This window comes from Lithobates pipiens, unplaced genomic scaffold (genome assembly GCF_037356315.1).
Source record: "Lithobates pipiens isolate NorthernLeopardFrog02 unplaced genomic scaffold, aLitPip1_a1.2 Scaffold_16, whole genome shotgun sequence".
Taxonomy (NCBI): domain Eukaryota; kingdom Metazoa; phylum Chordata; class Amphibia; order Anura; family Ranidae; genus Lithobates; species Lithobates pipiens.
The window spans coordinates 375,554,636-375,579,781 of NW_027507748.1; the positions used below are offsets into that span (position 1 = coordinate 375,554,636).

The 25,146-nt window shown below is 46.3% G+C and overlaps 1 protein-coding gene across 2 annotated transcripts in view; it reads right to left on the reverse strand.

The window, feature by feature from the left end:
• RAD51D (RAD51 paralog D) overlaps positions 1-25,146 on the reverse strand; it is a 61,327-nt gene that overhangs the window by 32,052 nt on the left and 4,129 nt on the right. The window contains exons 1-3 of one of the 2 annotated variants that reach the window (XM_077482160.1): positions 7,542-7,694; positions 2,759-2,842; positions 708-769 (exon numbers count right to left, since the gene is read on the reverse strand). In XM_077482160.1, the coding sequence (XP_077338286.1) occupies positions 708-769; positions 2,759-2,840 (144 nt within the window). In that variant the 5' untranslated portion in view covers positions 2,841-2,842; positions 7,542-7,694. Of the gene's footprint in view, positions 1-707; positions 770-2,758; positions 2,843-7,541; positions 7,695-25,146 lie in introns of those variants that run through there. The other variant, XM_077482161.1, reaches the window with a different exon arrangement.

A 25,146-nucleotide genomic window follows, 5' to 3' on the forward strand; every position in this document is an offset into this window, starting at 1 on the left:
TTTCATCAGAAGTGGAATTGCTAGAATTCTTACATTCACAGCTAAAGACATTGAGGTCTTTACCTCTGATAAGTCAGACCCAACTAATTAAACCTGGGATGTCCGCCAGCTATAGGGACGCAGTCGAGGGCTCCTCTCCCCTGATTTTCCTGTCTGCTTCTCCCCCCCCCCCCCTCTTAATCCTACCATCCCCCCTCTAGCCATCTACCCCCTCACACTCCTCTGTGTTTCCTCTAAGAATGTCACCCATGTGTAGGGCAAGAAGTAGTGTCAAGCTTGGACATTACCTCCTGCTCTAATGGGAGACATTTTAGGATGCTGCTGGTATATACAAGCATTTCAAAATGGCTGCACTTTATATCTGCAGCATTTCTTCTTTACAATTTTACAGTCTGTGGGAACAGAATATTAGACTGCAAAATATAACTTACCCCTCCAAAAATGCTTGTTTATCATGTTGTTCAAGTGCTTTCAGTACTTCTAGGGGTACTGATGTCAAACATGTTTGCAGAATTTCTGACTTCTCTCTAATCTCCATACTTATCCAAAACAAGGACTACAAAATATTGAAGGCAAAAACAGTCAGGAAAAGTATTTCTAGAGGGGCAGCAATGGCGTTTGTGTAGTTTTCAAAACTACTTTTTTAATTTTTTTTAAAGATGTCACTGGTGAACATAGGATGTGCAAAGTCTCTGATAAAGCATTACCTTGTATGATAAAGAGCATTTCCGAGCAAGTTCCTCTAAATCTGAAGCCACCAAATCAACCACTATAAACAAAGAAAAATGTAAAATATTTATAGGAAACAGACAACTAGAACATTTGACGTATAGGTCTCATGCAAACAGCCGAGTAGAGCTGTACACCACTCCAAATTAGTGTTTTTGCAGTCAGTAAGGTCAGGTGTTTCCAATCAGCCATGGAGAAAAAGCCTGTATAAATGAATTACAGGCTGGCATTATCTACATGTAATTGCACAATGGGTGTATACCTGTTGGTAGGAATGGATGTGTGCCCCTGGACGTGACTGGTATGCATGCAGTGGCGCACATTCATCACTAAAGGTAGGTGTTATGTGCAATAAAATGCACACAGTGCCAGACTATCATTGATTTATACATGCTTCCTGTCTGTGACTAAGTGGAAACCCCTGGCTATACCTGCTGCAGAAATAGTCCAATCACTGAACAGTAAGAAATGAACAGATAATAAACCGCATCATTAAAGAGGACCTTGAGTCATTTTTTTCATCTTTCCATCTATTAAATCTTCTGCCCTTTTTTCTGCCAGTAAATACCTTATACAGCCCACTTCCTCTTTCTTGTCTGGACATTAGCCTAGGCTTATGACATCATGCACAGCTCTCTCTCTCCCCAACTCTCCTGAGAGTTTGCCAGCAAGGGAGGGGGATGAGTCATAAGAGGGCCAAGGAGCGCTGCAGGGCTGTAGAGTTGGAGGTGTGCCTCTGTGTGTCTGTGTAAATCCAGGAAGTGAACAGGCAGCAGCTTCAGCTGCATTCAGTTAAAATGGATGCAGCCAGACTTAGTGGAGCGAGATTTCTGCAGAATATTTGTCAAGAACAGAATCATAGTATATATAAAATAATATGCAAAGTGGATGGAGGGAAGCTTCAGAAAGGCAAAGATGTTTTTATTACAAATTATCTGAGTAGACTACAGTTCCTCTTTAATAGCACATCATATTAGCACTATATTTATGCACATAGCATTTCGTACAGTTGTCCTTTAAATTATGCCCCCACTCTCTTGACTGCAGCCATCCTGGTTATATACCCAGCCCTACTAAATGTACAGTTGACTTTAAGTGAAGTTCCATCCAAAAGTGGAACTTCCACTCACTGTACTCCTCCCCTCCGGTGCCACATTTGTCTTTTACAGGTATGCTTTCCCCACGTCCGGGAGTCTCAGCCGCTGGTATTGACGCCATGGTACGGGCTCGCTCGAGCTCCCTCCTCCTCCTCCCCCTATCGCCGGCCAGTAGGAGAGAGAAGCGGAGCCTCGCGCACACGCAGTAGGGTTCCCGGCGTGAAGCCGAACGGCTACACTGCCGGTTTCCCTTACTCGCAATGGAGGGGGCAGCACCCGACATCCCTGTCTTTTACAGGTAGGCTTGCTTTCCCCACTTCCGGGAGCCTCAGCAGCTGGTATTGACGTCACGGTTCGGGCTCGCTTGGGCTCCTCTCCCTATCGCCGGCCAGTAGGAGAGAGGAGCGGAGCATCTCACATGCGCAGTAGGATTCCTGGCGTGAAGCCAAACGGCTACACAGCCAGGTTCCCTTAGGGCCGGTTCACACAGCGAGGCGCGGCGAGGCGTCTCCGACTTACCTCGCCGCGACCTGCGGGGAGCTCAGCGGCGACTTGCAGAGGACTTCTGTATAGAAGTCAATGCAAGTCGCCCCCGAAGTCGCCCCGAAGTAGTACAGGAACCTTTTTTCTGAGTCGGAGCGACTCGAGTCGCTCCTCTCAGAACGGTTCCATTGTACAGAACGGGGGCGACTTGCGGGAGCGAGGCGAGGCGAGGCGAGCCGTGTCGCCTCGCCTCGCTGTGTGTACCGGCCCTTACTTACGCAGTGGTAGGGGGCAGCACCTGATATCGCTGGACTCCAGGACAGACAAGTGTCCAATTATTAAACGTCAGCAGCTGCAGTATGTGCAGCTACTGGCTTTTACATTTTTGCAGCGGTGGGCAGACCTCTGCTTTAAGTGAAACCTGAAACTGGAAAAAAAAGAAAAAATACCTGTTTTCACGTTATTTCTTTTAAGTGTGGCAATTATCTCAGAAGTCAATCCAGGACAAAGCCCCTCTCGCAAAATCACCATGTCTGTAGAGAAACGCATCAAAAATCACTAGACAGATGGGATAGATGCAGTTGGTAAAAATCCTTATTGTAAATCATTATTGCACAGAAATATATTTGTAAACATTGAATTGTTATACACGTATAAAGTAGAACATAGTTTAAAGTGGAGCTCCACCCAAAAGGCATTACTGTGCATGAAATAAGATTAAAAAAAACATTTTTTTTTTGTACTCACCTCTTAATGCCTGTAGCTATGTGGTCCCTTGAAATCTTCTTCCTTCTTCTCCTAGGCTACTTACATCACTTCCCTCTGCGCCTCCACTTGCTACTGCTTCCGGTAGATGTGTGTCATCATTTCCCAGGAGTCAGTGGGCAGCACCAAGGGCTTCATTGTCATCACAATGGGGCAGGCACTTCTGCCGCCGCCACCCATTGTGATGGCACCCTAGTAGTTGACGCCGCTGCAAGAATGACTCAATGCGCATGTGCGAGATCAGGGAGAGAACGGGTGGTGCATGCTGGTGGCTCAGCAGCACCATATCCTGGAACAGGATGCTTGTGGGCTTCACATGCCCACAAGCAAAATGAAAATGGCCACCACTGCATTATCAAAGTTCTTTTAACAGATGAAACCGGACATGAATGAATGAATGAATGAATGACTTATATAGCGCTACCTATACGAACTGAATCGCCTCTGGGCGCTTTTTCTTGCCACCGGTGTCCATCTGCAGCTATTTATGTGGTCCTTTAACCTGTAGAGTCCCGACACACTTACAACATTGGACATACACATACACATATTATGGCCAATTCTTTTTTGGACAGGGTCTAATTAACCTACCAGCATGTCTTTGGAGTGTGGGAGGAAACCGGAGTACCCGGAGGAAACCCACGCAGGCACAGGGAGAACATGCAAACTCCAGGCAGATAGTGTTGTGGTCGGGATTTGAACCAGCAACCCTATTGCTGCTAGGTGAAAGTGCTAACCACTACACCACTGTGCTGCCCTACATCAGGGAACACATTATACAGAAGATGCGAGTGTTACAATGCCACTGTAAACACTTGTGAAAGATTGTAGTTGGAACTCTGCTTTAAGATACAATGGAATAGAATTGTCCATTTACTGTCCTGTACTTAAAGCGGAGGTCCACCCTAAAGTGGACCTTCCGCTCATTGGATTCCTCCCCCCCTCCGGCACCACAATTGGCACCTTTCAGGGGGAGGGGGGTGCAGGTACCTGTACAGTACAGGTATCTGCACCCACTTCCGGGATAGCTCTCTGCGGAAAGGGGCGTCGATTACGCCCCTTTCCGAAAGTCCCCCGCTGCCTGCTGGGAAACACACATATCCCAGAGGCAGCGGGTCCATCCTTATTGCGCATGCGCAGTAGGGAACCGGGAAATGAAGCCGAAAGGCTCCACTTCCTGATTCCCATACCCAAGATGGCGGCGGCAGCACCCGAGAGACGATCGAGAGATCGGCTTCGGGTGCCGACATCGCGGGCGCGCTGGACAGGTAAGTGTCACTATTTTAAAAGTCAGCAGCTGTAGTATTTGTAGCTGCTGGCTTTAAAAAAAAAAAAAAACGCGGACTCCCGCTTTAAAGATGATATGAATACAGTATATACACTTTATACGTATATTATTTTTATTTGAACTAATTAACAGGCATACTACAGGAGGCGGTCAGAGCCTGCAGGCATGATACAGGAGATGGACAGAGCCTGCAGGCATGATACAGGAGATGGACAAAGACAGTGAGCATGCCTAAGCAGTTGTTGGACTCAATACTAAAACATGGCAATAGGGAAATACAGACTAGTGTCTGCAGAGGCCCCAAGGGCTGAAAAAGTCCAGAAGGGCCTCAGGTTGGGCACCAAGGTCTTAGACAGTTGTCACTGTAACAAGCACTCCCCCACTGGAAGGCTGCCCCTTATTGCCAGGATTGTCACCTGGCCAGAAAAAAACATGCCTTGTCCCTGTTATTAATAGGAAAGAGACCAGAACGGTGGGGCTTCTTCCCAGAAAAGTTGGCTTCATACTTGCTTCCTACCTGACAAATCAAAATGCTGGATTTTCCCCTCACATCATCATCAGTTGTCCTGGTGACAATGGTCATCAGTAGGGTTGCAACAATACCGTTTTTTTTTTTTATCAGAAAGTACGATTACAGATACCAAGTACTGATAATTTGCGGTGTGATTTGCATCAATACAAAATAAAAATTGCATACGATTTCCCACACCACTCCCATGTGTGTGTATAGAAAGGGAAGTGCCATCTAGTGGGCAGTTCACTAAAAATTTTATAACTCACATTAAAGCAGAGTTCCGGCCTAACCCTCCAAAAATTAAAAGTCAGCAGCTACACATACCATAGCTGCTGACTTTTAATATTAGGACACTTACCTGTCCTGGAATCCAGCGACGTTTCCATTCGCTGTCAGGTGCTGCCGCTGCCATTTCCGATAAGGGAACCCAGCCGTGAAGCCTTGCAGCTTCACGACCGGGTCCCTACTGCGCATGCACATAGCATGCTGCGCTCTCTTACTGGCCCAGCACGGAAAGGAGGAGGGAGGAGAAGGGGCCGAACTTCTGACATACCTCTCTGCGGCAAGGTCCAATGGAAGTGAGGAGACAGATAAGCGCAAGTTCCACTTTTGGGTGGAACTCCGCTTTAAGTACATATCTGGTCAAATGCATGTATAGTGTCCTGGTCCCGCCAATGATAAAAAAAAAAAAAAATCACGGCCACTGGAGGTGCTCACAGGGCTGGAGGAGAAGTTTCAAGACCCCTGTGGGTATAGGGCAAAAGTTATGTCAGCTTGGGGGCAGATGCCTCTACATCTCTTCTAGCGCTGTGTGCACCTCCAGTGTCCGTGATTTGCTATTATTGGCTGGACCGGGACACTATGCAGATTTTGCATTTGACCAGATATCCACTTAAAGCGGTTGTAAAGGCAGAAGGTTTCTTATGTTAATGCATTAAGATAAAAAGCCTTCTGTGTGCAGCAGCACCCCCAACACTTATCTGAGGCCCCTTTCTGTCCAGCAATGTCCACGAAATGTCTCAGTCGTCCGAGATCCTCCTTCCTGATTGGCTTAGACACAGCAGCGGTACCATTGGCTCCCACTGCTGTCAAAATCAGCTAGCCAATAAGGGGAGAGAGGGGGAAGGCCGTGTCAAGGCTCCGTGTCTGAACGGACACAGGGAGCTGCGACTTAGCTTGGGTGCCCCCATAGCAAGCTTCTTGCTGTGGGGGCACTCGGCAGGAGGAAGGGGTCAGGAGCACAGAAAAGGGACCTGAGAAGAGGAGGATCCGGGCTGCTCTGTGCAAATCCAACTGCAACAGAACAGGTAAGTATGGCATGTTTATTATTTTTATAGGGGGAAAAAAAAACAAGCCTTTACAATCGCTTTGGCGAGAGTTAAAACTTTTGTAATAAAATGTCCACTAGATGGCACTTTTCTGTTTCTACACACACACACACACACACACACACACACACACAGGATCAGTGGGGAAGAAATTGCATAAGATTCAGACAGGATTTGCACTGCATTCCTGTTCAAATCGCATAAGATTATTTGCAGTGCGATTTGCTCCCATTCATTTTGTATTGATTTTCACAAATAAATGCTCGGTGTCAGCACAATATTGGTGCATCCCTAGTCATCAGCACAAACAGAGGGAGTGACACAAAGGCACAGCAATAAAAAGCTAACGGGTTTTAACCCTTCCCCACTCTATCCAAAGTTGCATAAAAATAGCATTTAGACCAGGGGTCTCAAACTGGCAGCCCTCCAGCTGTTGTGAAACTACAAGTCCCACGAGGCATTGCAAGGCTGCCAGTTACAAGCATGACTCCCACAAGCAGAGGCATGATGGGATATGTAGTTTCACAACAGCTGAAGGACCACCAGCTTGAGGTCTCTACTCTAGACACACTTAAAATTAATTTTAAACCCAAAACTGTAGTATATTGCAGCTTACCAGCCATTAGATGTGGTGGCTGTATTTGTTTTCATCTTTTAGGCTTTTCCCCCCTCTGTTTTCACCTTGTGATCTGGCCAGTAACACTCCTCCAGTATTAGGGTGCCTCCACTCTGGATGAAGGAGCATAGAAAGCACAGCAGACAACTGCATTCTCAGTCTGGGGGGATGGGGAGTGTTAGATGTACTAGTACATTTAGCTACACTAACAAACTGAAGCCAAACTCCAGCTCATACTTTATAAGCAGCTACCGAAAACATTTTTTTTTTCCCTTTGGGATAAAGGTTTTACATGAATAAATGCTGTTTATTGTAAGCACCCCTGCCAATGGTTTGTCTCATCCCTGCAACTGATACATCTGGAAGAAAGCGTGTTCTTTTGAAAGACTACAGACTTACTGGCTGGATCACCAGATGAAAATAGAATAAAAAATAAAAAAAAGGAAGGATAAAAGAGGAAACGAATACAGACATCACATCTAAGAATTGTAGACTGTGATATAACAAATGTTTACTTTTAGGTGTAATACTGCTTTAAGCATGGCACTGTGATCTGCATTGGGCAACAAACCTTCCCAGTGTTTACATAGAAGAGAGAAATCATTCTCAGTGCACACAGAGCTAGAATTACACACTATACACAAGGACTGCCATAGACAGCAGTCTTCCTCCTACCATTCTGCCTTCCTGTAGTTCTAGCTCTGAAATCCCTTTCTATTACCTTGCAGTGTAGAGCCCAGCACAGTCCATTTACATCACACTGCCCAAGCCCAAGTACAAGCAGACATGCCTTCTCCTACTACAGCACAACACTGCACGCTTCCACTCCTCGGTGCTCACACTTCCTGGATGGGATACTGCCTGTCATGTGACACGGCTTCTTCCAATCAGCATCCTCGCTCTGTGTCCTTGTCTCTATCTTCTTCCAGCTGTCCCTCGTCTGAGCATGCAGTTCAGTGTTTGTGTACAATCTAGATCCGTATCTATCATACAATAAATCCATTTTCCTAGTGTAGCAAATTTTACACGTGAAAACACAGAGGGAGTGGAAAACCAAACAGCATCTAGAAGGAGGAGTATATGTGTAGCTTGCAAGCTGTTTTTGGAAGCAGTTGCACACAAAATCTTTTCAATATTTATGTATTATACCTTTAGGACCCTTTCACACTGAGGCACTTTCAGGCTAAAACAAGATCGCAAAAACCTATTTCCATTAAAATCAATGAATGCTTTCACACTGGGGCAGAGTGCTGGCAGGGCGGTGAAAAAATGCCCCTCTCCATTGAAATTAATGGAAAGCTCTTCAAAAGCGCTCAAATGTTTTACTGGCAGCTAAGAAGCGCCTCAGTGTGAAAGGGGCCTTACAGTCCTTCTTTGGGGAATCCATGGGACAGCAGACAGGACACAAATAATAACTTACAATATTTATAAATAAGAAAGAATATGCAGACAAGTGTTGGAATTATAAAGGCCGCGGCTGTTTATTATTGGTTTCAAAATAAATTTATTAATTCACAAACCAAGAACTTTAAAATATACAAACTCAAAACAACCTAGCCACTACGACTCAGGCTGCATAATAAATTACTGACTTTCATCACTTTCAAAAAGACAAGTGATCCTAAGATCACCTATCACCAAAACCCCCGAACCGCGGCCATCTCAACACATGTACTAAGGTCTGCATTAAAGATATCCAAACCAATATCAGATAAATGTATTTCATCCTGTCTATATAGGCCCTGAATTCCACCCTATAATTCCAAATGCCTAAAGGATAGCACTCCTAAAGGTGTAAGTAGTTTGGATACGGCTCTATTAATTTTCTTTCTAATCTTTTCCAAAGGACTCATGGAAGGAAAAGAGAGCCAACTAAATCTTTGCACTACCTCAGAGAAAACAATAACCGTGTTGGGCAAAGATAGTTGAATCCTATGCAAATCGTCTCTGATACCAAATATGATGTTCAGAGTTTTTTGTTTACCAATATAATTTCCCCCCAGATGTACAATCAAGACATCTGGTGGGGGATATTTATGCAAAAGTTCACTTACTTTCCCTACTAAATCAGACCACACCATACCCCTCTGACCAAACCAAAGAACTTTAAATTGCCAAACGTAAATGAACTGAATAAACTCTCTCCATAGCTCTCAGATGTGCCCAAAAAACGAAGGAATGTCCAACAATCCAAATTACCTTTCTTTTTTTCGGAATATACCTGAAATGAATCAAATAGAATGATTAGGACGAATATAATATAAATACCGTATATACTCGAGTATAAGCCGAGATTTTCAGCCTCTTTTTTGAGGCTGAAAGTGCCCCCCTCGGCTTATACTCGAGTCATCGCTGTCTGCCCGCTCGATCAGCGTGTCGAGCAGACAGACAGCGGCCATTCTATGATTCAAAAGCCGCGCCTCCGGCTCCGCCTTCGCCTGTGATAGGCGGAACACTGAATTTCCCAGCAGCCTGTGTTCCGCCTATCACGGGCGTCGTCTCATCCTCGTACTACGGACGAGGATGATACGACGTCCGTGATAGGCGGAACACAGCCTGCTGGGAAATTCAGTGTTCCGCCTATCACAGGCGAAGGAGGAGGCGCGGCTTTTGAATTTTACAATGGCCGCCGACGAAGAGGGCACGGGACGGAGGCAAGGCAAGGCACGGCACGGGACGGGACGGGACGGGACGGGACGAAGGCAAGGCACGACACGGGACGGAGGCTCGGGACAAAGGCTCGGGACACAGGTAGGCTGGACACACACACACACACACACAACACACACACACACACACGGATGGAGACACACACACACGGATGGATGGAGACACACACACACACACACACACACACACAGGGATGGATGGATACACACACACACAGGGATGGATGGATGGATGGATGGAGACACACACACACAGGGATGGATGGATGGATGGATGGAGACACACACACACAGGGATGGATGGATGGAGACACACACACACAGGGATGGATGGATGGATGGACACACACACACACAGGGATGGATGGACGGACACACAGGGATGGACGGACACACAGGGATGGACGGACACACAGGGATGGACGGACACACACACAGGGATGGACAGGCATGTCTCACCCTCGGCTTATACACGAGTCAATAAGTTTGCCAGTTTTTTTGGGGGTAAATTGGGGGCCTCGGCTTATATTCGGGTCGGCCTATACTCGAGTATATACGGTAAGCGTTATATTTCCATCTACCCACTTTTTTGATTATGCTAGCATCTAAACCTAACCTAGACACTTCAGTAGCCGCTCCATTTATAAAGGAATGCAACATCAGGTGAGAATTTTCTAACTTCAATATTTTCAAGCATTTCTTAAAGACGCGAATAAATTGATATCTAGTAAGAGGAGAGCCAGACTCATGTAAGAAAAAACTGGGACCTCCTGTTGGTCTAATACTTAAATAGCTTTGCAATAATTTCACTGAACAAATTGGGGAGCTAAAACTGGCATATAAATTGATCCAACAACCTTTGCCTAATTGATCAGTTTTTGATCTTGGGATAAATATACTCAAAGACGTATCTGAGACTATAATATCCGAGAATTGTATAGCTTGTAGCTCAGAAACTCTAAGCCCTTGTACACACGGTTGGACATTCCGACGGAAAATGTCCGATTGGAACATGTTGTTGGATAATCTGACCGTGTGTGGGCTTCATCTGACTTTTTCCGTCGGAATGTCCGACCAACAAAGTTTGAGAGCTGGATATAAAAAATTTCTGACAACATGATCCAATCGGACTTTGTCCGATCGTTTGTAGAGAATTCCGATCGGACAAAGTGCCATGCATGCTCAGATCAAATTCCTAGACCAAAGCTATTGGCTACTAGCCTGAATGTAGTCCCGTCGTAACTAAATAACGTCATCACTTTAAGAACGATATGATTTTACGACAACTTTGTCCGCCCGTGTGTATGCAACACCAGTTTCGGATAAAATCCGATGGATTTTGTTGTCGGAAGGTCCGACTGTGTGTACAAGGGCTAAGAGCTGCAAAAAAGTGACCGAAAATACTGCTTTAAACAGTACCGTTTCAAAAGAAGAAAAACAAACTTGTTCAGTAACTGAACAAATTTTATCTAAAATATCTGGAGTAATAGGGAAACGTGAATCTGATCTAAACGTATCTTTTTTATAGCCCTTCAATGCTTGTTTAACTGAAAAATATGTTAGGCATGAAGACAAATTATTAAGTTTAAGAAAAAAGTACACACCAGCCAATGTTTTATTTACATACGACCAAGAATAGTAACACTAGACCCTCTGAAAAGGAACCCACAGACACGTGGATCGTATTCAAAAAAGAAATCCAGAGCAGCCAGGCCGATTGATATCCAGCCCAGGTTGAAGGTGCTACAGAATTTTTTATAAACTCAGATATGGGTTTCAAACAAGGTCCCATAACTTGTACGGACACTGTATTCCTACTCGATCTGCAGCCGGAAACAGCTGGAACAAACGGTCCATCTGTAGGCGAGACAATGCATCCGCCACATCATTGTCTTTTCCCGCCACATGAATCGCTTTTATCCATATATTCCAACTTAAACATTGAAAAATCATATGGCACAACAACACAATGGCTGGCTCAGATTTTGACGTTAAACAATTAATCGCATACATGACTTCCTTATTATCTGTTCTAACTAATATTCTTTTATTTTTAAAATAAGGTCCCCAAATTTCTAAAGCAACAATTATTGGAAATAATTCTAAAAAGACTATATTTCTTAAATAACCCTTTTTTTTGCCAACTGGGGTTCCAACGATCTGCACACCAATGTGATTGCCAAATTGCTGCAAAACCACAGGAGCCTGCAGCATCAGTAAAGAGAAAAAATTCCTTGTCTAATATAAATTCGTTCTGCCACATAGTCCTACCATTAAAGAATGTAAGATATCGTAACCAAACTAAAAGGTCCTCCCTCATATCATGGATCATTTTAATATGATAAAATGGTGATTTTAAACCAGAAATTGAAATATACAGCCTTCTAGAAAAAACCTTGCCAATTGGCATAATTCTGGAAGCAAATGCTAATAGCCCTGAAAGGCATTGCAAATCTTTTAAACATACTTTCTTTTTCCGAATAATAGCCAATAATTGGACCTTGAGTTTTGTCACCTTTTCATCCGGAAGTCGAAATTCCATTAATTCAGTATCAATAGTGATACCCAAGAAATCCAAACAAGTTGAGGGCCAAGCGTCTTCTCAAAAGCCAAAGGTATACCAAAGTGAGAACAAATATTAAAAAATGTTTCTAACAAACATGAACAATCTGGAGAAAGAGATGGACCTAAAAATAAAAAATCATCTAAATAATGAATTATAAATACAGAACCGGATATGGAGCTAACCACCCATTCTAAAAAGGAAGAAAATGTTTCAAAGTAAAAACATGACCAAGAGCAACCCATTGGTAAACATTTGTCAAAATAAAATTTATTGTTAAAGAAAAAAACCTAAGGAATTAAAACAGGAGGGGTGAATAGGAAGAAGACGAAAATCCGATTGTACATCTGCTTTTGCCAAAAGCGCACCCTTACCCAAGTATCGAAGCTTCTTTAATAGGTCTTCAAAAGTAGCATAAGTTACCAACGAAAGGCTGTCCTCAATTTGATCATTTAGTGAATGACCTTTAGGAAAAGATAAGTGATAAATCAATCGAAAAGAGTGTTTTTCTTTTTTTGGGACGATGCACAAAAGGGAAATCCTAAAATTCTTAAATGGAGGGTGCAGAAACGGACCCGCTATCCTACCTGCCCCTAGTTCTTTAGAAATCTTTTCTTCTACCAGATCTGGAAACTAATCTACTGATTTTAAATTATTTACTACATTACAACCTACTACAGAAAAACTAGGCAATAAGAACCCTTCTCGAAATCCGTCAATGAGGAGCTGGGCCCTCAACTTGTCCGGGTATGCTCTGAGCCACGGGAGCATATTTATTAGCTTCACTGGTGTTAAAGCCCTTTGAAATATTTCCTGATTGCTGATTTGCTGCAGACATTCTTTTAAAACACTTGGACACTGGGTGAGTCCCTGCACAAAATGCACATTTGTGCCTATATTTGCAGGAATTCGGCCATCTGCACTGGGAATCGTTGAAATTAAAGCAGATACCTTTCTTGTAAACATTTGTAATTACTGAGGGTTAAGAATTCGGGAGTTGCTTGATATAGTTCCGTTGAGGGAGAAAAAGACTAAGCCAAAGACTCACGTCCTTAACTCCCCATTTTAAAGTAGGGTATACTGATAATTGTTGACGAAAGGCTTCATCATAAGTATACCAAGCAGTACCTCCAAAATTTTTATATGCTTCCAGAATGATATCCAAATGTTGAAAAAGACCAGAACTTTTTTCCGGAAATTTCTCACATAAAATACCAGAAAAAATACAAAAGGCTTGTAACCAGTTATTAAAAGACTTGGACACAGGCCTACATCTATCTTCATCCTCTTTTTTTATCAGATTTACTAATGAATTGTTTGGCAGAAGGCAACAAAGATAAAAGATCCAAAAATTCTCCTATCCAGATTTTTTGCTTTATTGTCATGGATAAATGGAAACCTAACGGGGATACTTCACAAGCAATAGATTGCTTTGAGCAAGTTTCAGGTAAATTTTGAGATTTTGCTGCCTGATATGACAAAGAATTATCAGATAAATTAGTAGTAAAATGTTGAGTGTGATTAGGAGAAACACCACTAGGTGGCGCCCATACTCCCAAAGCTGTATCTGTAGCTGATGTAAGCCTTGTTTGATTACCTAAGGAATATCTTTAATTAATTTATATAAAAGTTCAGATAAGTTACTAGTAATGTTAGGCAACTCACCAACCCTTTGTGAATCATTCTGCAATATGGAAGGTTCTGCCTCACTCCCCACACCAGCTGCTACAATGGGAGCTGCGCCAATAGCCATGTCTATCACAGACCCTGACCTGACCTCTGCAAGATGTTGCCATGGAGACGCTTCATTCTGTGGTAGAAGTGGCGGTCTCTCTCCATTAGTTTCCCCTCTGCCTGAGATCCCTGGAACACCTCCTGCCCCGCCTGCCGATCCGCCTGATGATGTAGCTCCCCTTCTGGATCCACTGGCAGCCATGCCTCCGTCCACGCCCCTATCCCCGCCTCCCACTCCGCTGTTCTGAGAAGATATACCTGGTCTTCCGGCTGACGTCTTTAGGAGCGGCGATGGGGAGAACCTACGGCGCAGGATACGCCTTCTTCTTGGTGACTCACTCACGGCAGTATCAGCGACTCCGCCTCTTCCTGTTAGGATTAAGTTTGCCTGCTGGTGGCACTATCCTGCTCTGGGCTGTTTGCTGCAGTTCTAGTGTCCACCAGCAGGTGTCACCCAGGAGCCAGCAGACTGGTGTAATCAGGCTAATTAATGTTCAGCTGCCTGGGGGCTATTTAAGGCTTTTCCTCCCTTCCCCCAGTGCGTCACAATTCTGGTCCCTTCCTTGCCTGCTGTGCCTATCTTGAGCCAGTCTGTACCGCTCTGCCTTGTTCCTATTCGAGTACCCTGTTGAGATCCCCCTTCCTTGCATTCCCTTATCTTTTAGAGGGTTTTGTATATAGTTAATAGTTAGGTTCATTTGTTATTTGTCTTTTGGGGTTTGTTTATGTTCACATTTACTGTTTGCTGTGTGTGCTGTGTTAATGGTCTGCTGTGTTTCACTATAAATAAATATCACTTTAATATATATATATATCCTTTGTTTGGTCTCGGTTCCCTTGTGTCGCTACGTGTCTGGTCTCCCTAGCCTCTGATCCTGACATAATCGTGACGCCCACCAATGACCAGATCAGCTACACTTGGGAACTGGGAGCCAGTTGCTTTGGATTTTTGCTTTTACTTTCACAATGCTGAGAGTGCAGGTTATTTGCTGTGTGCAACTTGCAGTAGAGGATAAGGATTTGTGTCATTCACTTTGGCAGGATCTTACTGAGGAAGAGCTGCTTGAAGGGATTTTGACTGCACATGCCTTAGCCGTTGAGGGTAGATTTTCCCTTTGTGAAGTACAACCTTTCATTCAGGTCTGTTCTGAGCTACTATTTCAGGTTACCCCTCAGGGCCGTGAAATTTTCTCTCCTCCATTCACTTTGTACCAGGCTGGATTTTTGGGATGATTGCTAAAACATTGTGCAGGTGTGTTTCTCCAGCAATATTCAGCCTATCCACAACAGGTGGTGTTGGAATGTATTGCTTCAGTGCACTGTTTAATTGAGCAATGTGAGCAAGGGAGAGACAAACTAACTTTAGTTCAACCTCTACTACAAGCTTGGTCAGAGATCATATACCCAGTGCAACATGAGTCACATAAGTACCCTGCCACCAGTAAGCACACTTCCCCTGTATGCAATCCATCAAAAGCTCCCCCTGCAGTGCCGTTACCCATAGTCAGGCCCCTTCCTGCATTTATTAATACTCTTCCCTCTATTCTTCCTATTACTACCTTCCCATCAGCAGTACAGTCTGCTCAGCATAAGGCAACCACGTGCAGGACTCCAATATCTAAGCCTAAGAAAAAGAAACAAAACTTGTCTGCTGCTCTTATACCTGTGCCGCTATCCATGTTGCCTGCTGATCCTGTTCTCACCGATCCAGTGCCTGGTGTGATCCAGTCCTCCTCCATGCAGACGACTGCTGATGCGATCCAGTCCTCCTCCATGCAGACGACTGCTGATGCGATCCAGTCCTCCTCCATGCAGGCGACTGCTGATGCGATCCAGTCCTCCTCCATGCAGGCGACTGCTGATGCGATCCAGTCCTCCTCCATGCAGACGACTGCTGATGCGATCCAGTCCTCCTCCATGCAGACGACTGCTGATGCGATCCAGTCCTCCTCCATGCAGACGACTGCTGATGCGATCCAGTCCTCCTCCATGCAGACGACTGCTGATGCGATCCAGTCCTCCTCCATGCAGACGACTGCTGATGCGATCCAGTCCTCCTCCATGCAGACGACTGCTGATGCGATCCAGTCCTCCTCCATGTTGCCGCCTGCTGCTGATGTCCATGCCTCTTCCATGTTGCCGCCTGCTGCTGATGTCCATGCCTCTTCCATGTTGATGCCTGCTGCTGATGTCCATGCCTCCTTCATGTTGACGCCTGCTGCTGATGTTCATGCCTCCTCCATGTTGACGCCTGCTGCTGATGTCCATGCCTCTTCCATGTTGCCGCCTGCTGCTGATGTCCATGCCTCTTCCATGTTGCCGCCTGCTGCTGATGTCCATGCCTCTTCCATGTTGCCGCCTGCTGCTGATGTTCATACCTCCTCCATGTTGCCGCCTGCTGCTGATGTCCATACCTCCTCCATGTTGCCGCCTGCTGATGGGGTCCATGCCTCCTCCATGTTGCTGCCTGCTGATGGGGTCCATGCCTCCTCCATGTTGTTGCCTGCTGATGGGGTCCATGCCTCCTCCATGTTGCCGCCTGCTGGTGGGGTCCATGCCTCCTCCATGTTGCCGCCTGCTGGTGGGGTCCATGCCTCCTCCATGTTACCACTTGCCGATGGGGTCCATGCCTCCTCCATGTTGCCACCTGCCGATGGGGTCCATGCCTCCTCCATGCTGATGTCGCCTGCCGATGGGGTCCATGCCTCTTCCATGCTGCTGCTTGCCGATGGTGTACATTCCTTCTTCATGCTGCCGACTGTTGCCAAGCTTGCCACGGTGGGTTCCCGGGCTGCCGCTGCCCAGCTTGACTATGCTGGTTCCCAGGCTGCTACACAGTCTGATGTGCCCGCTGCCCAGCCTGTTGATCTGGTGCCTGTTGCCCCTCTGGACTATGCTGATTCCGGAGCTGCCACCCCTCTGGACTATGCTGATTCTGGGGGGGCTGCCGCCCCTCTGGACTATGCTGATTCCCACTTACTGATGTGTTTGAGTCTTCTAAAAATCCAGTGTTATGTGGCCTAAAGGGGTTGTCTGGGAGGGTCAAGATCCCTACATTTGCTCATCCTGAGTTCTTTTTGCAGCCAGGGGAGCCTGTTGTGCCAAGGCCAGGAGGTCCAGATCTCCACTTTGAACTAGAGAGCCACATCTGCTGTTACAGCTCCGGTAGTAGAGGTCCTATGGGAAAGGACAGTGTTCCATTTGAGCTTTGTCCTGACCCAGGCGTCATCTCTGCGATCCCTGGTGCATTTGGGGACCCGAGTGGGGTAGCCTATGCACTGGGTAGACCCGAGGGACAGGTACCGTGCAGAGTGGCCACTAGCAACAAAGGGAGAGAAGGTCCAGTCGTGAAGGAATGCCCTGGTATCAGGGTACCTGCACGGACCGGGGACTCTGGCATTGGGCGGCCAGGTGTCCTTTGGTGTCCCAGAATTGGGACATAGGCTGCTTTTGAGAATAAGCCTTTGGTGTTGCGCCTCCTTGGGAATCTAACCAGCAAAAAACCCAGCCAGTATTGGGACCCCAGCGGCGGGGTTCTAACAAGGCCTTCACACATGGGCAGTGGAGTGCTCAGTCAGCTTGCAGACCCTGGTGGTGGGGCCCTATGGAGCGTCCAGAGGCCGCTCCTTAAGGGGGGGAAATCTGTTAGTTAGTTAATTAGTAAGTTCGCCTGCTGGTGGCACTATCCTGCTCTGGGCTGTTTGCTACAGTTCTAGTGTCCACCAGCAGGTGTCACCCTGCAGACTTGTGTAATCAGGCTAATTAATGTTCAGCTGCCTGGGGGCTACTTTAGGCTTTTCCTCCCTTCCCCCGGTGCCAGAGGCGGCTCTCTAATTGGGCAAAGTAGGCGGTGGCCTAAGGCCTCGCCCTTCTAGGGGCCTTGCTCCCGCCTACTTTGCCTAAAGAGCCGCATCTGGCTATCATCATACATCAGTCCCAGGTGCCTCCTCGTTCAGAGTACAGTCAGCCCACCTCCTCTCTTCTCTGTAACACCCCGCCCCACTCCTGTCAAGAAAACTTCACTGGAAGTGGAACTGCATTGCAGGTGTCCTTCCAGTCAGAACACCAGCAGACACATAGAGACCGTCAACTGGTGTCGGTGTGCTCTGTCTCAGCTCTGGTGTCGGTGTGCTCTGTCTCAGCTCTGGTGTCGGTGTGCTCTGTCTCAGCTCTGGTGTCGGTGTGCTCTGTCTCAGCTCTGGTGTCGGTGTGCTCTGTCTCAGCTCTGGTGTCGGTGTGCTCTGTCTCAGCTCTGGTGTCGGTGTGCTCTGTCTCAGCTCTGGTGTCGGTGTGCTCTGTCTCAGCTCTGGTGTCGGTGTGCTCTGTCTCAGCTCTGGTGTCGGTGTGCTCTGTCTCAGCTCTGGTGTCGGTGTGCTCTGTCTCAGCTCTGGTGTCGGTGTGCTCTGTCTCAGCTCTGGTGTCGGTGTGCTCTGTCTCAGCTCTGGTGTCGGTGTGCTCTGTCTCAGCTCTGGTGTCGGTGTGCTCTGTCTCAGCTCTGGTGTCGGTGTGCTCTGTCTCAGCTCTGGTGTCGGTGTGCTCTGTCTCCGCTCTGGTGTCGGTGTGCTCTGTCTCCGCTCTGGTGTCGGTGTGCTCTGTCTCCGCTCTGGTGTCGGTGTGCTCTGTCTCCGCTCTGGTGTCGGTGTGCTCTGTCTCCGCTCTGGTGTCGGTGTGCTCTGTCTCCGCTCTGGTGTCGGTGTGCTCTGTCTCCGCTCTGGTGTCGGTGTGCTCTGTCTCCGCTCTGGTGTCGGTGTGCTCTGTCTCCGCTCTGGTGTCGGTGTGCTCTGTCTCCGCTCTGGTGTCGGTGTGCTCTGTCTCCGCTCTGGTGTCGGTGTGCTCTGTCTCCGCTCTGGTGTCGGTGTGCTCTGTCTCCGCTCTGGTGTCGGTGTGCTCTGTCTCAGCTCTGGTGTCGGTGTGCTCTGTCTCAGCTCTGGTGTCGGTGTGCTCTGTCTCAGCTCTGGTGTCGGTGTGCTCTGTCTCAGCTCTGGTGTCGGTGTGCTCTGTCTCCGCTCTGGTGTCGGTGTGCTCTGTCTCCGCTCTGGTGTCGGTGTGCTCTGTCTCCGCTCTGGTGTCGGTGTGCTCTGTCTCCGCTCTGGTGTCGGTGTGCTCTGTCTCCGCTCTGGTGTCGGTGTGCTCTGTCTCCGCTCTGGTGTCGGTGTGCTCTGTCTCCGCTCTGGTGTCGGTGTGCTCTGTCTCCGCTCTGGTGTCGGTGTGCTCTGTCTCCGCTCTGGTGTCGGTGTGCTCTGTCTCCGCTCTGGTGTCGGTGTGCTCTGTCTCCGCTCTGGTGTCGGTGTGCTCTGTCTCCGCTCTGGTGTCGGTGTGCTCTGTCTCAGCTCTGGTGTCGGTGTGCTCTGTCTCAGAGCTGGTGTCAGTGTGCGTCACGATTCTGGTCCCTTCCTTGCCCGCTGTGCCTAGCTTGATCCAGTCTGCAAAAGCTCTGCCTTGTTCCTATTCGAGTACCCTGTTGAGATCCCCCTTCCTTGCATTCCCTTATCCTTGGCCTTTTTAGAGGGTTTTGTATATAGTTAGTAGTTAAGTTCCTTTGTTATTTGTCTTTTGGGGTTTGTTTATGTTCACATTTACTGTTTGCTGTGTGTGCTGTGTAAATGGTTTGCTGTGTTTCATTATAAATAAATATATTATATATATATATAATCTCCTTTGTTTGGTCTCAGTGTAGCTACGTGTCTGGTCTCCCTAGCCGCTGATCCTGATACTTCGCCTTCGCCTCGGAAATTCTTCCGTTCTCTCTGCTTCTTCCTCCTCCATACGTGACCCGGGCCTGGATCGGGATGGTTCTTCGGCCAACCCTGCGATCTCGGCTGCCGAATTCCAGGGGCCAGTGGGCACTGTTGTGGCTCCCACCGGAGCCTCTTGACCCAACGTCCATGGTAGGTTCAGGCATCTTCGGATCCACTCTTCTCCGCCGTCTTCGCCCGCCCGCTCAATCAGCTGGCTCATCTTCAGAAGACGCTGTTTGCTCAATGGGAATAATCCCTAGAACACCACAGTTCAGTCTTCTGAGGCGAATTGAGCCTGACTGGACGGAACCCCCTTTTATAGCCTTAAAGGGGGGCCAGCTGAAGCCAGTTTGAACTGGATTTTCCCGGGCTTAACCATGAGACACAGGAGAGGTCACCTGTACTCCTCTCCCAAGCAATGTGCGCCCTATAAGTTTCCCCAGGGGACCTGAGTCCCCGGGGGAACTTGAAACTGCCTGCCCCTACCGCTCTCCCATGAGGAAAAGGGGAATTGAAACGGCTTCCCCTTTTCCTCTCATTACATACAGTGGTGGTGCGTCCATAAAGGGCACAGGAGCGCCGCCCCCCTCTCCTGTCACTCTCTAATCATCATAGATTTATGCATTGCATGAATCCATCTATGGGCGCTGCTGACACCCCCTATTTAGGTGCCTGGCCCATTTTCAGGCGCTGGGCATCTGAATTACTCAGGCAGGTTTTTTTTTTTGGAAGCACCTGATTAGAGTCATAGGCTCTAATAGGCGCTCAACATACAGCACTCTGTATGTTAGCAAAGCGAAGGAATTTGCTTTGCTAACATTGAACCGCCTCTCAGCCAATCAGGTTGCCGGATCTGTGTTACCTGTCACCTGATTGGCTGAAATGACAGGCGCTGTGATTGAATGCCATAAGCAGAGGACGAGAGGAGGAGCGGGTGGGACAAGACATCGGGGTCGGGGAACAAATGGAGGACACTGGACACCACTCGCTGCCTGCTGCCCACCCGAGACAAAGTGAGTGCCGGGCAGACGGTGGGCACAGTGGCAGCACTTGGGGCACAGTGGCAACATTTGGGGCACAGCGGCTGCGTTTGATGGCACAGCGGCTGCGTTTGATGGCATAGCGGCTGCGTTTGATGGCACAGCGGCTGCGTTTGATGGCACAGCGGCTGCGTTTGAGCGGCACAGCGGCTGTGTTTGATCGGCACAGTGAGGCTGCAATTGATGGGGGGGGGGTGTTTCAGAACTTTTCAGTTTGTTTGCTCCCCCCCCCCCCCCCAAAAAAAAATTTGAGCACCAGCCACCACTGATTTATTTAACCTTTTTTTTTTGGTTAATTCTCCTTTAAGGGGTGTGGCAGGGGGGCGTGTCCTATGCCTACATGAATTTGCTAGTAGGTGTCCCTCATTCCCATCTCAAAATGTTGGGAGGTATGGTAACGTGCAGTTAAAAGCTATCAGATACTCATCTACCCCAACTCCAACTTCATCACGGCTGTTAGAAATTAGAATAGAGCTGGAGGTTCACATTGGAAGTGTTATGAGGCTAGAAATGTAATCAGGCAGTGGTCATGTGAACAGCCCCTTCACCATAGCTAGTCAAAACTCTATTCCAGCAGCCACTGAGAGAACAAGCGTGAATTAGGGGTGAGTGTCTTTTTTATTTTATTTTTTATTTTTTTTTTTTATGTTAACACCATGGTAATGTAAGACAACACGTACTGTAATTAAAGTGGAAGTAAACTCCCCTATCGTTTTAAGCCAAGGAAGCTGGCATCTTTGCCTTTGTTTAATCTTCTACTGCTATGGTGCTGCACATGTGATTCGTTATGACACCAGCCATTGGATGGTTTGATAGTTTGACTGAGAGCACAGCCAATGTGCAGTTAGCATTCCCGGCATGCCTTTTTTTTTTAACTGTTTAAATCGATGGGTTTACTTCCACTTTAAATCCTGTTTCCTGGCAAATTCGTGTCTTTTAACAAATATTGACAGTTCTCTTGGTTTACTGCACATTGTTATTCTACTTGTCATTATCTTTACTACATTTGTAACATTGCAGTACACAGATTCACAGTCCTATATGTATACATTGTTGTCCTTGATTTGGCAGTTTGTTAAATAATTACCATTTAATTTGGACAGCAATTTACAGTATATGGCTCCATGCACACTGAGCGTAACCACTTAAGCCCCGGACCAATTTGCAGCCAAAGGACCAAGCCGCTTTTTGCGATTCGGCACTGCATTGCTTTAACTGACAATTGCGCAGTCGTGTGACGTGGCTCCCAAACAAAATTGTGTCCTTTTTTTTTCCCACAAATAGAGCTTTCTTTTGATGGTATTTGATCACCTCTGAGGTTTTTATTTTTTGCGCTATAAACAAAAATAGAGCGACAATTTTTGAAAAAAATTCAATATTTTTTACTTTTTGCTATAATAAATATCCCCAAAAAATATATAAAAAAAATGTTTTCCCTCAGTTTAGGCCGATACATATTCTTCTACATATTTTTGGTAAAAAAAAGCGCAAAAAGCGATTTATTGATTGTTTTGCACAAAAGTTATAGCGTTTACAAAATAAGAAATAGTTTTATAGCATTTTTATTACATTTTTTTTACTAGTAATGGCGGCGATCAGCGCTTTTTTTTTTTATTTTTATATTTTTTTATTGTGACTGCGACATTATGTACATCAGACATTTTTGACACATTTTTGGGACCATTGTCATTTATACAGCAATCAGTGCTATTTAAATGCACTGATTCCTGTGTAAATTGACACAGGCAGTGAAGGAGTTAACCATTAGGGGGCAGCGTAGGTGTTATGTATGACGTTATGTGTTTTTTTTTTTTATTGTAGGGGGGCGTGGCCTGGCATGTGACGTCACTGATCGTCCTTCCCTATAAAAGGGAACAGACGATCGGTGACAGCCACACAGGAAAGCACGGGGAGAGGTTTGTTTACTCAGACCTCTCCTCATTCTTCAGCTCTGTGACCCGATTGCGGGACACCAGCGGCGATCGGGTCCGCTGGTCCCGTGGTCACGGAGCTCCCAACCCACGGCTGGGCACTTAAAAAAACAACCTACAGGTACGTGCTTGTGCCCAGCCATGTCATTCTGCTGACGTACATCGGCCTGAGGTGGTCCTTAAGTGGTTAAAAAAAGTTTCTTGGCAGTAAGACGTACTACGAGCCGATAAAGATGAAGTTCAATTGTCAGGTGCCTTTGGGATCCTTCTGCTAATTTTGTGATTAGTAGAAGTTTGCTGAGTGTTGATTTGCGCTTTTCATTTCGTGCATTCGTTTCTGAACGGCCGTTCTTCTTCAACCAGACATTGTCAGAGGAACAACCCTTCCAACCGCATCCATCGTGTCCCTGTGCGCATGCACGGCGGAACGATGCACGCACATGCGCACTGGTGTACACCCAACGTGACCCCTGGGCTGGCCTATAAAAGTTGCCATTGTGCTCAGACAAATTGCTGGTTTGTCTTCAGCTTCCTGTACGTTTTTGATCCTGCTTCCTGTACCTGATTGCCTGTTGTGACCCGGATTGTTCCTGACTTCTCTGCTCTTCTCCTGGCCTCTGGCTTGTTTAATGGATTCCGCCTTGTCTCCTGTGTTTGACCCTTTTGCCTGTGACCCGGATCTGCCGCCTGTCTCCTTGCCTTGACCCTCTGCTTGTGACCTGGACTTGCCTTGTGTCTCCCAGACACCTTACCTCAGCCTGTGATCAAGTTTGCTGATCTCCTGTGTTTGACCCTCAGCCCAGTTTGGGACTTTCTGTTTGCTCTCCTTCAGCAAGCCTTCCCGTCTGCCAGTCTCCGCACAGCTGCTCAACTCTGCAAAGACCATCGCGCAAGTTTACTCCTGCCTACTGGGTAGCCTGTGCCTCTTTGGGCCATTCACTCCCTGTATCACCTCACAGGGGGCGGACTGCTCTTAGGGTGAACCGCTCTCGGCATCTAGGTAAGTACTTCTCTGACAGACATGTTGCGGAATCAGAGGAGATAACGTGTCATTTATTATTGGCATTGGAGTTATTGCTTTGACCCAAGTCTAGTCCAGGAACAGGAGGAGGAGGATTTCTTGGACCAAAAAATGATTGCTTTGTTAATGGTGACCAATTATGTCATAGGCCTTTGCTGTGGGAGCTCCAGGAGAATAATCCAGTTGATTTTCGAAATTATCTTTGGATGACGGACCCCTGCTTTCACCAACTCTTGGCATTGTTGACCCCCTATAATAAGCAGCAGAACACATGCATGAGGCTTTTGTTTTATTTTTTTTGTTGAATAATAATGATTTGATTTGGTATCATTTCTATATTTTTGGATGCATAGAATGCACTTTTTGGTTAAGTTCTATTGGCAGATAGCATGTCTAATTTTATTTGTTTTCTTTTTTTAATGCATAATAAAAAAAATTGTGGAGAATAATACTTGGCTATGTGTTTTACTTCAAATGACAGTTTGGGAGTCGGCAGTTACATTTTAAAAAATACAATGGAAAATTAACAAGGGACACCAACATAGTTGTATCTTTGAACTTAAAAACGGTTTTGTGGTAACTTGACCAAAAAAAAAAAAGCATAATATTATTCTTGATATCACTAGAGAATAGAAGCCTTTTAAATACGTTTGGCAGAACTCCATCGGTATCACCAGCAAAGCAGCTTAATTATTATCCCATTATCCACTTTGCATCCAGGCCAATTCTGACATTTCTCTCCTACATGTAAAATTCATATTTTTTTTGCTAGAAAATTACATAGAGCCCCCAAACATTATATATGTTTTTTTAGCAAAGACCCTAGAGAATACAATGGCGGTCGTTACAACTTTTTATCTCGCACGGTATTTGCGCAGCATTTTATCGAACACGTTTTTTTCAGAAAAATTTTTTTGCATAATGTGAAAGGTGAAGATACGCTGAGTAAATAGATACACAACATGTCACGCTTCAAAATTGCACACGCTCGTGGAATGGCGCCAAACTTTGGTATTTAAAAATCCCCATAGGCGACACTTAAAATTTTTTTTACTGGTTACATGTTTTGAGTTACAGAGGAGGTATGCGTTCGCTTCTGCGTACGAGCTCACGGGGACAGGGGCACTTAACATTTTTTCTTTTTTTTTATTGTTTGACACTTAAAAATAAAAATAAAAATAAATTTTGATTACTTTTATTCCTATTACAAGGAATGTAAACCTCCCTTGTAATAGGAATATGGCATGATCAGACCTACAGTTCTTATAGTGAGATATGGTGTCAATAAGACCCCACATCTCACCTCTAGGCTGGGAAGCCTAAAATAAAAAAAATAAAAATAAAAATAAAACCATCAAGGCGGCACCGTTATTTGAATGCAGAGGCCGGGCGTGACATCATAACATCGCGCCCGGCCTCTGAACGATCACAGAGACTCTGGCGACCATCTGGTCTACTTGAAATCTCTATGATCACCATCCGGGAGCCGGCGGATCCTGTGTCCGACTCACCGATGCAAGCGGTGAGTCGGTAGAAGCACCGGAGGGCGGCGGGAGGGGGGGACGTCCCCTCCCACCGCCTGTAAGAACGATCAAGCGGCGGAACAGCCGCTATGATTGTTCTTATGGAG